This window comes from Budorcas taxicolor, chromosome 6 (assembly GCF_023091745.1).
Source record: "Budorcas taxicolor isolate Tak-1 chromosome 6, Takin1.1, whole genome shotgun sequence".
Classification (NCBI taxonomy): domain Eukaryota; kingdom Metazoa; phylum Chordata; class Mammalia; order Artiodactyla; family Bovidae; genus Budorcas; species Budorcas taxicolor.
In genome coordinates this window covers 66,607,664-66,625,164 of record NC_068915.1, presented here as the reverse complement: position 1 = coordinate 66,625,164, position 17,501 = coordinate 66,607,664, and the positions used below count along the sequence as shown (strand labels likewise).

The 17,501-nt window shown below is 41.7% G+C and overlaps 1 protein-coding gene across 1 annotated transcript in view; it reads right to left on the bottom strand.

The window, feature by feature from the left end:
• Positions 1 to 17,501, bottom strand: part of ATP10D (ATPase phospholipid transporting 10D (putative)) — a 124,670-nt gene that overhangs the window by 22,356 nt on the left and 84,813 nt on the right. Inside the window, exons 11-18 of the mRNA XM_052642271.1 lie at positions 17,098 to 17,286; positions 14,145 to 14,751; positions 13,305 to 13,411; positions 10,087 to 10,213; positions 8,272 to 8,456; positions 4,781 to 5,093; positions 1,833 to 1,909; positions 58 to 183 (exon numbers count right to left, since the gene is read on the bottom strand). Coding sequence (XP_052498231.1) covers positions 58 to 183; positions 1,833 to 1,909; positions 4,781 to 5,093; positions 8,272 to 8,456; positions 10,087 to 10,213; positions 13,305 to 13,411; positions 14,145 to 14,751; positions 17,098 to 17,286 — 1,731 coding nt within the window. The remainder of the gene's footprint in view (positions 1 to 57; positions 184 to 1,832; positions 1,910 to 4,780; positions 5,094 to 8,271; positions 8,457 to 10,086; positions 10,214 to 13,304; positions 13,412 to 14,144; positions 14,752 to 17,097; positions 17,287 to 17,501) is intronic.

The window sequence follows — 17,501 nt, the reverse complement described above, 5'->3', positions numbered from 1 at the left end:
CACCAGCAGGAGAGGAAGGGCCACAGGGAGAAGGCTGAGTTCTCTGGAGCTACATACCACGTTCTTGTAGAAAAAATACAGAATCATGTTGGAAAGTCGGGTATAACACCAGTGCCCGTGGACGAGGAGGAGCTTGCTGAGATGTCTAAACTGAGAAACAGCAAAGTCGCTGGCCATCACAGCCTGTGGAGACGGCGGAGAGAATGTCACCCTGAGCAAAACATGTTAGAACAGACACAGCATGGCAGCCTGACCTCCAGCAGGCTCAGACTGGTCAAAATGTGGTTTAAATGTAGTATATCACACAGAGACAAATATCAAACATACATGAAAATCTAAAAAAAAAACAACAGGAGTACAAATGAACTTATTTGCAAAACAGAAAAAAGTCACAGATGTAGAAAACAAATTTATGGTTACCAGGGTGCAAGGGGACAGGGATAAACTGGGAGATGTGAAAGTGAAGTTGCTCGGTCGTGTCCAACTCTGTGCGACCCCACAGACGGCAGCCCACCAGGCTCCACCGTCCCTGGGATTCTCCAGGCAAGAACACTGGAGTGGGTTGCCATTTCCTTCTCCAATGCATGAAAAGTGAAAAGTGAAAGTGAAGTCGCTCAGTCCGTATCTGACTCTTAGCGACCCCATGGACTGCAGCCTACCAGGCTCCTCCGGCCATGGGATTCTCCAAGCAAGAGTACTGGAGTGGGTTGCCAGTGCCTTCTCCGAAACTGGGAGATAGGGACTGATATATATATACTATATATAAAATAGATAACTAATAAGGATCTATTGCCCAGTACAGGGAGCTCTACTAAATACTCTGTAATAGCCTATGTGGGAAAAGAATCTAAAAACAGTTGGGTATATGTATAATTAATTCATTTTGCTGTAAAATTGAAACTAACATAGCATTGTAAGTCAGCTATACTTAAATAAAATTTTTTAAAAATATGTAGTTTAAGCCTTACATGGAGATACCCCCCCCAACGCCCCCCCAAAAAAACCCTCTCCAAACAAGCAAAAACGCATGCATACAGAGCCTTAACGGGTTGCCTGGAGTTACCACTCAGCTTTCCAATATGATCCAATGAAGCAACACTTCTCTCTGGTCTACTATTCATGATGTAATTTCAGCAAGTGTGCTCTCCCTAGAAAGCAGCTCCCTTAGAACTCTGAGGGAGCATTTGCTTCTCCTCAACGAAGAGAATACAAAAGTATACAGTTATGACTTCACGTGACTATTAATAACACGGCAGGCAAAGGAGGTATTTGAATTTCTCATCTTTTGTAAAGACATCAAAGTTTACAATTCTCAGGAAACCCTAAGCTGCACAGCCCACTTTCTTTTGGCAGCACTTGCTCCAATCATGACAAGCAGTCTTTTGGCCAAGCCTCTATCTGAGTTTTGTGCCTACAACACTATCCAATGCATACACGTGCACACATAAAAACTGGCAAGCACACCTCCCTCATTCTCTCCTATCTTCTCTTCGCTTCTCCCTCTCTCTTTAGGATCTTTAGGTCTTTTATTCAAATCCTTAGTAGCTCTCAGCGTCAAGCCATAGTTATTGCAGAGATAACACATATGTTCTTATGATTTAGATACGTTTTATTTTTAAAACCAAACAAATGAGTTAAAATTACCCAGGAAAATACCATAATACTCACCCAGTTAATAATCACTGAGCGAATGAATGGATAAACGCCCTGTCACTCACTTCTGAGCTAGCTGCAGACAGCTTCACTCTACCACAGAGATGTGACCGTGGAGAAGGCTGCCTTTGGATGGGAAGGTCAAGTTTATGGTATTTGGGTGTACAACATCTACTTACCTGCATGCCTTCTTGCCCAGAGATACCAATGCCAATGTCTGCCACTTGAATCATGCTGACATCGTTGGCACCATCACCTTCGTGAGACAGGAGAAGAGAAACAGATGAGGAGCAAAGAAAAGATGCAAACTGCAAATCAGTAGCAGCCTCTCAAGCCAACAAACGAATCCTTCAAGGTGTATCCCATGTCTCCAAGCTGCCTGGAAGCTGGCTAAGCAGGAATTCAAGGTGGCCTCCTATTGCCATCAGAATTCCAAATCAGTACCACCTGAAAATCCTTTACCTGGGCTAGCCTCCCCTTTGTCTATGTCACTCACTCTACTTCCAATTTCCCAGATATACTCTGCTTCTTCTAGCCCTGCACCTAGTGTTTCTCTATAACACTGCACTCATCACCCCCGCCCCACCTTGCTAGATTTTAACTGCTCTCTCAGCTTAGATATCACTTCCTCTGGGAAATCCGTCTCATATTCCTTTTAAATAATACTTCTTTGCTTATTTTTGGCTCTGCTGGGTCTTTGTTGCTATGTGTGGGCTTTCTCTAGTTGCAGTGAGCAAGGGCTACTCTCTAGTTATGGTGCGAGGGCTTCTCTTTGCAGCGGCCCCTCTTGTTGTGGAGTAAAGGTTCTACTGAGCATGGCCTTCAACAGCTGCAGCACACTGGCTTAGCTGCCCCACAGCATATGGAATCTTCCTGAACCAGGGATTGAACTCGTGTCTCCTGCATTGGCAGGTGGACTCTTAGCCACTGGACCACCAGGGAAGTCATCATATTTCTTTTAGATATAATGCCCCTTCCTTAGGTTTCAAGTACCACTGAGTGTCTCTCTAGTAAACCTGTCACATGATATTATGGTTGCTATAGATTTCCTTGTCTCAACACAGGGGAAACTTCTTAAGAGGAGTTATTACATTCCCACTGGTAATGAGCATTGGTTGTTCCCAACTGCCCAGCAAACTTTACTTGTTTTCTAATGAAGTATCCTACCTTTTCCTGGGGACTGAGTCTATGTGTTTTGTTAGGATGAACCCAAATCTCCAGATTTGGGATGGGCAACTGAAGAAAGCCCGGGGAATTAGCATCATCTGTTCCCTGGCCTCAGTGATTGGTTCAGAGATGGATACATGATTCAACTTAATTGATATAATTGACATGTCCAGGGCTCTAGCCTCAGGAACATATGGATCCAGGGCCTTGAACAATTCACTCATTTATATGTTCTTTCAATAGGACAGTTGAACAGAATTCCACCCTAATCCTGATACTTTATTCCAGCAACTTGAAAACATGTACTACTATTTCTCTGAGGTTGCTAATAGGATGAGATATAAAGGTGGGAATTTTCAGTGGCTAGAACAGCAAGCATCCTGAGGGGAGAGGCTACCTGAGACTGAAAATAATCCAGGTAGAAGCAGAGACTATAAGGGAAGACTGAGTTCTCATTGTGCTAATGTCTGAATTTTGGTGTGTCACAGAACTTAATCTCACCCTGTTTCTCTTTTACACTTATATTCATTTTTGGTGATCTTATCTAACATCAAGGCTTTAAATATCATCACTAGGCTTCCCAAATTTATGTCTCTAGCCACTCCTCACTGCTAAAATCTCAGACTTTATCTCCAGCTGCCTGCCTAACATCACTGCTGACATCTAATGGATTTCTCAAACTTAATGTGTGTAAGACCCAACTCCTGCTTCCTGACTCCATCTCAGTAAATGGATACTCCATCCTTTATATTCTTAGAGATAAACCCTTGACCTCCCCCTTGACGCCTACTATTCTTCAACATATCCAAGCCATCAGCAAATTTCACCAGCTCTTTCTTCAAACCATGTCCATTATCTGATCACATCCCAGCACCTCCTCTGCTCCCCCTTGGGCTCAAGCCACAGTTCTCTTCTCCCTGAATTATTCCAATAGCTGCTCAACTGGACTTCCTATGTCCTTGTGACCCAGTGGTTACTCCCAACACAGTAGCCAATGTGAACCTTCTCCACTTAAGGCAGCTCATGTCCCTCCTCTGCCCAAAGTCCTCCTGTGGCTATCTCCACAGATAAAAGCCAAAATTCCTAACGGCCTCCAAGACTTTACATGATCTGGTTGCCTGCCACGTTTCTGCCCTTCATTAACCTGCAGAAGACTCTTCGTTTTGCTCAACCTGCTTTGGGTTTGACACACTGAACACGGTCCATATCCTGACATTTCACTGTCTTCTCTGCCAGAAATTCACCGCCCCCCTAAGATCTCCTATGGCTGCTTTATCATCTCCTTCAAGTCTCTGCTCATACCATCTAATCAGTAAGGCTATCTCTGAAAAACCTATTTTAAATAGCAGCCCCTTCCCCCTCCCCCAATGCTCTTCATCCCTTGACTTTAATTTTTTCAATAGCACTTGTCACTATCTGACATCTTAAAGCTTTATACCTTTTTGTTTTGTTTCACTTTTTACTGCATTGCCCTCCTCCTAGATGTAAGCTCCTTAAGAAGAGGTACTCTGTTGGTCTTGTACACTCGTCTTTATCTACTGCCTAGGATAATGCCTGGTACATAGAAGGCACTCAATAAACAGTTGTTGAACAAATAAATAAATGAATTGTTAATTTTCCTGACTTTAACTTTCTTGAAGGTAGAACTCAGGGACTTATCAGGTCTATGTTTAACTACATAACCCTCCTAATCCAGGTGATCTGGGGATCTGATATGTAACACAGACTCCTATTATGTTGTTTTCTATGTCACATCTCTACCACCTGATTCATAACAGGGGGCCAAATAGGTGATGGAGGCCAAAGGGGAGGCAGTCAGGGGATGGAGAGAAAGAAGGGAGGAGAAGGACAGACCCACAGAAGGGCAACAGGATGTACGGAAGAAAGGATAAGCAGAAGAATCAGCCTTTGGTGTGACATGAAAGGGAGAAGCATGGGGCTGGGTCCCACTTCCACTCACCGATGGCCAGGGTCATCACCCGGAGGTGGCTGCGCACCAGTTTTACCACCTCGCTCTTCTGCAGGGGTGTGGCTCGGCAGCAGACGACAGCTTGGCAGCAAGCAGTCAGCTCCAGGAACTGCTTCTGCAGACTCTCTTGCAGGGCAAACTCCAGGGTCTTCCCTGTGATAATGAGTGCAGCCCGAAGCCCTGAGCCCTGCAGGGTGGGAGGAGGCTGGTGTAAACCGGCACTCAACGATGCTTGCTCTGGAGAAGCTGGGTTCTTCTTCTGAAGTTCTTTCAAAATTGTATCCATCAGCATCTCACAGGCATTCTTGAAACAAGAGGCACAGACATTTAGCCTCGGGGCTCCCTTGCTGGCCACTTTCAGCTAAATTTATCACTGCTATTCTTTAACATCTGCCGATCCAGGCAACCCCAGGGAGGGAGTAACAGGTTCCTTTTGAAGACCTCACAGCTCTTCCGCAGAGACTTCTATGTGTATGTGGGAAGGGGATAAATGGATGAGAAACATCTCGCTTCCAACTATACAACTGAGAAATAGGTGTAAGATTTGTTATTTGTGCAGTTTACTTCTCAAACTATAAATCTCAAGTGCGCTCTGGTCTCATTCTTCCATTTTCTATGTGCTTGGCTTTAGGCAAATTATATAACCTCTCTCACCCTCAACTTTCTAATCTGAAAAATACAAATGTCTACATTATACAGCTGTTGTGAGGAATAAGTGAAATAATGCACGCAAAGCGCCTAGTGTAAAGCACAACACTCGGAATTTAAAACAGTAATTATTATTTTTCTCTTCTTTTTGATTCAATACATTTATTCACTCATTCACTTAACTATTTACTGAGAATTCTAGGTGCTGGGGACAAGTCAATGAACCGGAAGTCCCCACCCTCACCGAGCTAACATTCTGGTCCTGTTCTCAGCGGTCTCATCACGGCTGGTTTGCATACAATCCCTCCACTCTCCTCACCCCAGGCTTGTTAGGAAGGTCTCTGAAGACAGACAGCACTTTTAATTTATTTTTGAAACCATCATAACACCTAAAAGAGGACCAAGTTAGTCACTCAATAAATATTCATTGATGAATTCTACTCAAAACAAGCACAATAAATTTAACCAGAAACTATAGTGTCAAATGACACACAGAGCCAAACAAAAGCCTAGAGCAGTGCATTTAAGTTTATACACTCAGTCTAAAAAAATTTATTCATGAAAGAGTTCCTCACTCAGAGGCTATTTTCTCTTATTTCAAATGCTGTTTTATCAAGTATTTCTCAACCCACAATAAAATAGATGAAAAGTAGGTATGGATATGTAGGCACACATGGACACAACAAAGACTTAACAACCACATACACAATAAACAAGAGATTCAATTTCAAAATGGCAACCTTTACCATGGGTACAAATCTGATCCCATACACCTCAAATGTCCCCAATGAATCAACTATGCTCATTAGAGGCTCAAAATGTAATTAAAAAAAAGACAAAAAATTATCTTTAAAAACCCTCTGGAGTTTGGTTAAATTAAAATGGTACATTTGGAAGGTAACATACTCTGCAGTCATTGAAAATCAAGATGCCTGTTAACCTGTTGCGAGCTGTTTAGTTGCTAAGTCATGTCGGACTCTTTTGCAACCCTATGGACTGTAGCCCGCCAGACCCATCTGTCCAGGTGATTTCCCAGGCGAGAATACTGGAGTAGGTTGCCATTTTCTTTTCTGGGGGATCTTCCAACCCAGGGATCGAACTCACATCTCCTACAGTGGCAGGCGGGTTCTTTACCAGTGAAGCACCAGGGGAGCCCTTACACCTGCCAGGGGCCATATTAAACAATTTATATTTTCCCATTTAATATGCACAACAATGCTATGAAATGGGCACTACTCTCACATTACAGGTTAAGGAAAATGACTCAGGTGGTTAACTCCCAAAGGTCACATACCTGGTCACTGGCAGGCTAAGCATTTGAATCCAGGTCTTACTAGACTTAAGGGCACATCCATTTTAGTGAGTAAAATGACCAGGCATTTTCTGGTGCTAACTCCCTTGCTGATACTGGGATCTGGCTGCTAGTTTTGCTTATGGGTTCCTGGGCCACTGTCCACTGCCAAGGAGAACTAAGTCTGTATTAAGGAAAATTCTCTTCCCTCAAAGTGTACCATCTAGTTGGGTATTGACTGAAGACTGGCCATAAAAACATGGCTAATCAAACACGGTAGCCTGTGGCCAAGACCCAAGACATGATCCGGGTGGCAAGTTCCAGAGAACTTCTGAGAGGTAGGTTGCTATGGCAAAATGAACGTGACTGATAGAGCCTGACAACTTAGGAAGGAAGGAGGAAGGTTTTCCAAGCAAATTATACAACATGCACAAATTCTTAGTGTCACTGTATTAAGAATCTTCAATAAAATGCCTGTTTAACTAATTAGATTATTTGTGTTAGAGATTAGTGACAGGACTTCCCTGGTGGCTCAGACGGTAAATTAGCGTCTGTCTACAATGTGGGAGACCTGAGTTCGAGCCCTGGGTTGGGAAGATCCCCTGGAGAAGGAAATGGCAATCCACTCCAGTACTATTGCCTGGAAAATCCCATGGACAGAGGAGCCTGGTAGGTTACAGTCTATGGGGTCGCAAAGAGTCGGACATGACTGAGCAACTTCACTTTCACTAATTAGATTATTTGTGTTAGAGATTAGTGACAAGGCTGGAGGGAAGAGGGTATTGGAAAATATAGGCTGAATCCAAACCTTTTAAATTCCTTCTCCTTAAAAAAGGAGAATAAAAAACTTTTTTCCCTTCAAGTTCTTTCAACTTTTGATATTCTCAGGTGCACTGTATAAAATCTGCCACTAGAGGGCAAGATTATCCTCTGAGCCTAATTTTAGAATTATCAGGAAAATATTCACACAATTACACCAGAAATCACTTCCCCTCAGCTTGAAAGGGAGGAAGATGCCTGCCTCACATCTTGACATATTTTGTCATCATGGGCTAAATCTGGTCAACTCAGTGACAATTCAATATGGGGGTAAGAGAGAAGCAAATCCACTGGAAATTCTTTTAATGGGAATTTTTTCCTTTGAATCATTATATTTTCCAAGCTTTTAAAATAACTAAACCAGCTACATTGCTGGACAGTAGTAGCAGTACAGTTGCTAGGTCGTGTCTGACTCCTCTGACCAAATGGACTGTAGCCGGCCAGGCTCCTCTGTCCATGGAATTCTCCAGGCAAGAATACTGGAGTGGGTTGCCATTTCCTTCTCCAGGGGACCTTTCTGACCCAGGGATCGAACCCGGGTCTCCTGCATTGCAGGCCCGACTCTTTATCACTGAGCCACCAGGGAAGTCCCACTGCTGGACAGAAGAACTGATTATCAAGCAGCTAAGGGTCATTGGTTTTTCCTTCTCCTAACAGTCATGAAATCACAAGTATTCCACTGGCTTTGGAAAAAAGGAGACTGGGCTAATCTCAGGGTACATACTTTACTTTCAGTATTGAGGATAAAGAGCTTGTCATTTGGCTCCAGTAATTTGCACGCATAAGCAATATTGACAGCTGTCTCCTGTTTGTCCCCTGTCAGCATCCAGATCTTGATTCCAGCTTTGTGAAGGGCTTCTATAGCCTCAGGGACCCCCTCCTGCAGACGATCTTCAATGCCAGTAGCACCTAAAAAATAACCAGAGTTCAATAGCGCTTGTAAGAAACAAAAGCCAGCTGAAGCTCGCCTAAACTGTGATGGAACCTATCTGTTAGCTGATCCTGTTCTGAACTATGCAAACCACTCCAGTAGCTTCAAGGGGTCCAAATGAAATGTTGACTCCTCAGACCAAAATCATATACAAAAAAGTAATATTGGGGGAGGAAAGCCTTAGCACTCTATGAGTTTATCAAACTCACTTGCTCTCCTTCTGGCTAGCTTTCTTCTAGGGGGATTGAGGGGATTTCATTCAGTTACTTATATAAACTTACTCCCCAATTTTATAATTCTATGATACTCCCAAGGGTAAAGACAGGCTTTTAAAGAATGTTCTGGTCAGTAACCCACCATATCTATTTTTAATGCTCTTTCACACTGTTAAGTCCATAATTTCCTTTTCTAAAACAACTGAGACTAGCTATATTTTGGAACTCAAAAGCTCTGCAGATTTTTAGGTAACACGGTACATGAGTCATATCTTATAATATCTGATAATCAAGCATATTAATATTTCTTTAGCAAAACTTATAAATTACAATAATCACACTAATTAGGATAACAAATACTTTAAACTGTCTTATCAAATCAGGCCTGATCTTGCCACTGAATGAGTTTTGGCACTAAAGCCACAAAGCATGTTGAGTTTGGGACTGCAGACGAGGAAAAATGGATCTATTATAGACCACTCACACTGTCATGCAGAAACGACTTGGGAGGAAGATCATTACTCAACTGGCTAGAGACCAAGTCAGGTCATTGCTTTTCTCTGAACCTGAGGAATGGAGCTTAGAGACTGGTATTTTGGTGTGTTAGCATTTGTATTAGTATCTAGAGGTTCAGACCCTAAAACTGTTTTTCAACCTTGACTGCCTCTTGGGAACTACTTGGGGAACTTTGAAAAATTCAAATACACAGGCTATATATCAGGCCAACTGAATCAGATTCTGTGGGTAGGCACTGGTATTATTTAAACTCCTCCAGGTGATTTTAAGATGCAGTTCAATCTGAAACAAGAGGTGTCAGGTGTGCAACTTTTAGCTGAAACCAAAAAGTTAAGAGAGAGAAAAAAAATTTTAGTCCAATTGCAGGCACAGAATAAAGAATATGGGCCCTAGGGTGAGGGATGGATAGCTCTGAGCTTCTCCCCAGCTCTGCCAGTGACTAGACTGTGACTCTGAACAAGTCATTAAACTGCTCTGTGCACCAAGTTTCTTCTATGTAAAACAGATCTGTAGTGTGGGATTCAAAAAGACAACATATATTAAAAAACCTTATCCAATATCTGGCAAGAAACTCTAGCTTTCTTCTCTTGACCAAGGGTATTTATTCAGCTTTATATTCTATGCTAAGTGTTGAATTGTTAAATGATCTTAAGGATGATCACGCTGAGCCTACCACAAATGAAGTCAAGTTTACTGTGGTCAAAAACGGACTGGGAAGGATTGGAAGGTGGGTAGAAATCAAACTGGACAGGGTGGATAGAAACACATATATCTATTAGATCAAAGTGGGAAAAAAGGCACTGGTGAATAACTAATACAGAGACATTAGGCATTAAAAAAAATTCTCCATTAAGACAATACACCGTAGTCCACCTACCAAGTAAAGTTAGTTTGTTCTCCAACCTCATGGCAGATTCAAGGAGTAATTCTTCCCTGTTGTCAATGCTGGTTTCAGCTAAAAAATGATTTCTCAGCCACTCTGCATATTCAGTGTCACTCATGACCTATGGGGGAGGGGAAAAAGCTATGAGGCAAGCTATGTGATAAACCTGTCAAGACCCACACTAGAAAAATATCAAACCATGAACTCATTTTAGGTATTCCTCTTTCTGGGTTCACTTAGGCCAGGTCCAAATACCATACCCGGTAGCAAACCTCCCAAGCTCTGTGATCAGACTAGTAAAACCCTGAGGATGGATGGACCCTGTAGCTCAGTATCTCTGGGAAATTCTACTCTTAAGATGAAAGTGGGTTAATCTATTTAATTAAGCCAGGAACTATGCAGAGAGAAAGGAGCCACTTGAAAGTGAAATCCAGGGGGATTCTAACGGTGCAGCTGAGAAAGTGGTGTTAGGTACTCAATTTCAGGTGTCACATAGCTACAGCAGCAGCAGTTTTGTTTGGCCGCACCAAGTGGCACGTGGGATCTTAGTTCCCCTACTTAGGGATCAAACCCACACTCCCTGCATTGGAAGCGTGGACTCTTAACCACTGGACCACTGGGAAAGTCCCACCTTTGATTACTTTTGATGGTTGGTTTATGGGGTGAGTTATTCATAGGGGTTAAAACAAAGAGGAAGCCAGATGAGTGAAGCAAGAAAGCTCGCTTCCAAACAAAACATCAAGTGGAATTCCTAGAGAAAGAACCAATGCTACATGTTCCTCTGTTTTCAGATTGCTGTAGAGAAGAAATCTACTTTCAATTCTTATAAAGCAGCATGGAGTTGATGGGGTGAGCCAATTTCTCTACTCATTCTTGCCCACAAGGTAATTTGATTTGGGAGAATCTGACATCTGCTGGGCTCTATCTTTATTAGGACAGAATCATTCCACTGAAAAGGCAGAGGCTCTGTTTTGATCTTGATTACTTCACTCTTACAACCATGTGTGAGACAGGCTTTTGATTATCCTTGCAGCTGATATTAAGTGCTTCGGAGTCTATAAAATATGCTACTTTCCCTAAGGCAGTTCCCAAGAATTAGAATTTGGGAAAGAAATGAGAGATGCCTGCACTGGTCTCAGGACCTAGTTACAGTCTCCAATTCAGTTAAGACTCCAATTCAGTCTGCAGTTCTCTCAGGAGCTCTATCATTTAGGAATTATCGGACAGCCAGTAAAGAATGGATGCTTTGATCTACCCATTTCTCTCCATGTTCTCTACTAGTTACAGCTCACAATGAAGGACAGAAAATTGACACTCTGGCTTCTAACACAGCAAAAATTAACTGCAGGGCTCAGATCCAGGGAGGGAGAGGATGACAGAATGGGTGGGAGGTAGTTACGGAGAAGCAATAGAGTTGGCAAGAGCAGCCTTCCTGGTTCTCCTCCAGTATTTCCCCTGTGTGAACTGACAGATAAATCACTGAAGGACAAGAAACAAGGAACAAAGTCTTAGCTATATCTTGATAGCAGACTCCCTTCCCTTCCCCATAAGTACATTCTTCCCTTGTCCTAGGCCTTACTAGATTTTCCTTCCCTACCTTAAGTAGACTTTTCCATCTTCTCCTGCCACAGCTCTCATCAATGAGCTAGCTGAATCTCCACTGAAGGAAGAAACATTACCTAGGTGTGCATTTGGGGATACAGTTGTAGGGATGGGACTCGGCATGTCTTGGCTTATTAATAAGGGACAGGAATCTAAAGGTGTAAGGCTTTGCATAGGCTTATTACACCTGAGTGGGCTTCCCAGGTGGCACTAGTGGTAAAGAACTTGCCAGTACAGGATACATGAAAAGATGCGGGTTCAACCCCTGGGTCAGGAAGATGCTCTGGAGAAGGAAATAGGAACCTACTCCAGTATTCCTGCCTGGAGAAGCCCATGGACAGAGGAGCCTGGTGGGTCCACAGGGTTGCAAAGAGTCAGACACAACTAAAGCAACTTAGCACAAAGCACACATTACAGCTGAGCAGCTGGACTTGGTCAGTACTGAAGCCAGGCCCCACTGGCCAAGGGGCACAAAAAAACTTGATGAATTTACTCTTAAAAGACTATGTATCTCAGTTTCTCCCAGGCTCCCAGGGATGGTTTTGGTAGTAACACCCCTCAAATTACTTCTTGGAACTCTACTTTCTTATTACATAACTTTTTATGTAGAAAGGAAAAACTAGGTCTCAGGATTATTCTACATAGAGAATAATCAAAACTGAGATAATATTTAGGGAATTTATCTGGATTTACAGGTAAAGATGTACAAGCCAACAAGGAAAAAATATCAAGAACTTCTAAGGGGAAAATAAAGGCCAGTCTCTGGCCTCATTCATTAAAAATGCTACAAGACAGAGGAAAGACATTTACAAGGTACTGAGAGCCAGAGAGTAGGGTCCAGGGATTTTTACTCCCAGCCATACTGCAGTTTCCATGGGCTTCTCCAGGCAGGAATACTTTGCCGACTAAGGTCTGTCTAGTCAAGGCTATGGTTTTTCCTGTGGTCATGTATGGATGTGAGAGTTGGACTGTGAAGGCTGAGCGCTGAAGAATTGATGCTTTTGAACTGTGGTGTTGGAGAAGACTCTTGAAAGTCCCTTGGACTGCAAGGAGATCCAACCAGTCCATTCTGAAGGAGATCAGCCCTGGGATTTCTTTGGAAGGAATGATGCTAAAGCTGAAACTCCAGTACTTTGGCCACCTCATGAGAAGAGTTGACTCACTGGAAAAAAACTCTGATGTTGGGAGGGATTGGAGGCAGGAGGAGAAGGGGATGACCGAGGATGAGATGGCTGGATGGCATCACGGACTCAATGGATGTGAGTCTGAGTGAACTCCGGGAGATGGTGATGGACAGGGAGGCCTGGCGTGCTGCAATTCATGGGGTTGCAAAGAGTCCATGGGGACACGACTGAGCGACTGAACCAAACCGAACTGCTGTTTCCAAATGAAAATACTCAGATCTATTGAAAACTTTTCTGGCAAAATACTCTGAGAACAAACTCTGACCAACTAATACATAAGGAATAAGGAAGCTATATGAAAAGAAAGCCACTGGCCCAGGAACTTTCTCAGATATCTGGATCAGGGTTTGATACATGCTTGTTTTCATTAAATGATGGTCGAACACATGAAAGAAGGAAGCCTTTGGGTGCCCCAAGCAGCCTCACCCTCTTCGCTATACACAGAGTGCGCAGCCCTCGTTTGGCGTAGTCATCCAAGTGCTTCTGGGTTTTCTCCCTTATCATCATCTGCTGTTTTTCCAGACCTGGTCCATCTGAAATAATTGACGAAACACAAGTGCTCCTACCAGTTTATCCGACAGACATTTTAAAAAAATAATGGAACCTTAATCCATAACAAACAAAAGGCCTCATAGTTTTGAATCCTAAATGTGCATTTATAAAAGGGATCCCCTCAGAATAAATCTTTCCCTTGTTCCTTTCTCCTTGGGGAGAAAAAGGCTCCCAAATTAATGCAGATACCATTCCCACAACAGTGATAATGACAGTAACAATGATTATACTGATGCTGGCTGTCTTCCACTGAGCACTTACCATTTTCTAGGCTCTGAGCAGAGGCACTGCATATATTGCATATAGTATATCCCTTTGATCCATTATCTGCTGATTATACTATGGACAAATGTTATTTGTTTTTGTAAAAATGTGAAAGCCTATACTTGAGAACCCTAATATTGCATAAGAATTATATAAAAATGTGAAACCCTATACTTGAGTGTAACTTCTATTGTTTTAAATGTTTGTGTCCTCTGCCATGAGTTACACAACATTCTCACTTTCAAAAAAAAGAATACAGACTTGAACCCTGGTCTATGGAACCCCAAAAGTTAGGTGCTTTCTCACCAAATCCTAGGCAGCTTCTCCTACTTCATCAAGTGTGATGGATCCTCACAGATCTGCTTGTTTGCCTTTACAAGACCATTGAGAGTGGCCCTGTGATCATGAAGCCCTTCCCATCACTTCTTTCTCAGACCTGCATGAACCCACCTGGGGAAGCCACAGAGAGCAACTCCATGATCGTGGAATCAGCGCCCTTTGTATATACAACCACTTGGTTGGAAAGGGGGTGCCGGACCACCACGGACATTCTTTTCCTTACTGAATCGAAGGGCAGGATATGTAGGAGTTGAAATGTTAATGGTCCCAAAGCAGCGAAGTCCACCACGACCTGCTCTGGGGTCCGGGACTGCAGAGTGCACTGGTAAGCCCGGGCAGCGTACACTAAGGCGGCTTCATCGGGGCTCTCAGCCTCATAACACAGGCTGGAGGTCAAGGGCTGTCCAGCGAGGGCTTCCACCTTGCCATTTGCGATGCCTGCATTGCTGTTTTGTTTCTCAATTTCTGTGGGACATGCTGAGTTATCAGAGCCCTGGAGGCTCTCACTTGTCTGGGAGATCTCTTCCTCCACAGGTGAGGCTGGTTTCATTCTATTAAACAGAGAGAGTCTGCTCACAAAGGCGTTTGGGACTCCAGATGGCTCTTTCCCACTGGCAAGAGATGGTGAACTCGACCTTCGGACAGACAGTCTCTGGAAGAGGTTTTTAATCTCTTCCAAAGATTTAATGGGTATTCCACGCAGAGAAGAGAGTCCGACCTAGGAAAGATAACATGAGAAGGTCTCAATAAAACAGCCAAAAGCAGTTGATAACAACTATGAAGTCAAACTAGGGGACAAAAGGACAATGAAAAGTTACCACTCCCTTACATAGCAAACTGTTTCATATTTAACAATGATGCAAAAAAATTAATAAAAATAAAAGCAGCCATTATGAAAAAGATGTACTAATGTTGGTAGCACTGTGAATTTCTACAACTATTTAGGAAGAAATCTGACAGCTCATAGCAAAAGACATAAAGTGTGCTAATATTAGTAGCAGTGGGCATACTTTTAGGAAATTTTTCTGATAAAATAACCTAATATAAAAAATTATCTTTATTATATGCATCCTAGCAATAATAATTTTAAAATTATAAGTATTCAATAATAACAAATTAGAGACATCTTAAAATGTTATATAATATTTAAATATCAAGTTTATAAAGATTACAGGGCCATACTGAAAAAGCTATAAAAATAGTGTGAGCAGCAGAAAAACAAATGAGTGATTTGTAGAAGTAAATCAAAAGACTAACAAAATGTGTTTTTTCTTTCATTTTTCAGATTATAAAAAAGGTTGTTAATTTGACTTAAGAAAAACAGGCCAATAAAGTAGTTTATGGAAGACTATCAATATCATGATATGAATTCAAATTTCTACTTTTATAGAACTTTTTCTTGTTCATATTCTGATTTCTTCCAGATCTTAACTCTTACCAGTGATTCAATTTAGAATTTAATACTAATTGGGAAGACCAATTAATTGAATTGTAAAATTTTCACAATAGAAATGTCCAAGAATTAAATAATTTTCACCTAATAATTATTAACTTTATGATAGTTTGAGGGACTCATGTTGGTCAATTTGCAAACTTACTGGCAACTCAAAAATGAAAAGTGAACTCAACTACAGATGACGTTTCTGTATTACACATGAATTCCAATGAGCTCTTTATTCACTGCCTTGCTATCACTACCTTAAAATATCATAACACTTAGGCTTATATATGCCTACAGAGATTTTATTTCAGGCCACAGAATATTACATTCTTTGGGGATAAGACAACTCTGTTTCTTAAGCAGAAAATGCCAGAAGATGTCTGCATTGGAAACAGACGTATATCAAAAGGTGTTGTAACGGAGAAAAACAGAATAACCAGTGATTTATCCTCTAACTAGATAACTTCAAAGAGCAAGTTTCTAATTGAAATCTTATAAAAATACAGTTTCTGATCAAATGAAAGCTTAATGAGAAGTTATTTTCATGTTAAAACTGACCACCTCTGAAGTTGCCAAGAGAAAATGATCTAATAGAAAATGAAAATTTAATTGGGTTGTGTTGCAAATTGAATTTTAAGTGGATGCATGCAAAAGGGGAAATAGTTATACTCAAGGAAGACAGCACAGCGAGTGGTGAATCACCAATCTCTAAAGCAAGCTTTCCTTTTTAATTGAAAATGAATTTTCCATGAATTCTAAGCTACAAAGAGACTTTAAAGATTCAGCTTGTGTGGGAACAGCAGAACCTTGGTATATTATAGATGTATTGGATCTTCCAGTGATTGAGTTTACATTACCCAAGTGGCATATGAAAAGGTATGTTATCATTAAACATGATAATGAATCTAATACTTTATATTTTGCTTGATGTAGTGCATATGTTGGAGGTCTCAGAAGTTTCACAGAAAGCTTCAATTTGGTAGGCAAAGTAAAGCAAAATGAAGAGAGTCACATTTGCCAAGAACTGCTCTCATTAGCTATCCTCCTGGAAGCAAAGTAGTGTAGTAGCATGGATCCATACTCCCTGGGTTCAATTCTATTTCCTCAACAAACTGGTCCTGTATCCCTGGGCAAGTTACTTAAGCTTACCTGTAAAATGAGGAGTAGCAGAATAATAGAACCTAACTCATGGAATGTTGGGAGTATTAAATCTATTAATACCAGTAAATCACTTAGAACATCATAAATTCAGAGTACAGGTTAAATGATGTATAAATGTTACCTGTTACTATTGTTAATTACAATCCATATAAGACCATGGGCTTCCCAGGTGGCGAAAGTGGTAAAGAACCCACCTGCCAATGCAGGTTAGATGTAAGAAACTCCAGTTCGATCCCTGGGTAGGGAAGGTCCCCTGGAGGAGGGCATGGCAACCCACTCCAGTATTCTTGCCTGGAGAATCCCCATAGACAGAGGAGCCTGGCAGGCTATGGTCCATGGAGTTGCAAAGATTTAGACATGACTGAAGCAACTTAGCATGCATGCACAGTAAGAGCACATAACAAATATATTTAAACCCAAAGTTCTCTTCTGGAAGGTGACCCTCGTTTGCATTAGTCTTACCTTTTGCCGTGGCTGGTTAGGAGCAGAAACCACTACTGTGTTGCATATTGCCAATGCAATAAAGAAGTCGATGATGTACAGAGTCTCCAGTGGTGGATCTGGGATAGTCTCATCCGTTGGGGTGAAGAGCAGAGGTGTAATCTGACTAAACTTGTCCAAAAGCCTGATGTCTGGTACCACATCTGTTTCCTGAATATCCAATGAGACAAAGTGTGGTCACAATAAGCATCTAAAAATATGAGTTTTAAATCTACACAAGAAGCATGATTTCTAACCAGAATCTACGAAACATGAGACAGTATACTATTCTTTTTTAAAAAATTTAATGTACGTGGTATCATGGGAAGTGAAATAAAAGGAAATAAAAGACAAAAAATTAAATGGAAAATCCAGAATGCATAATA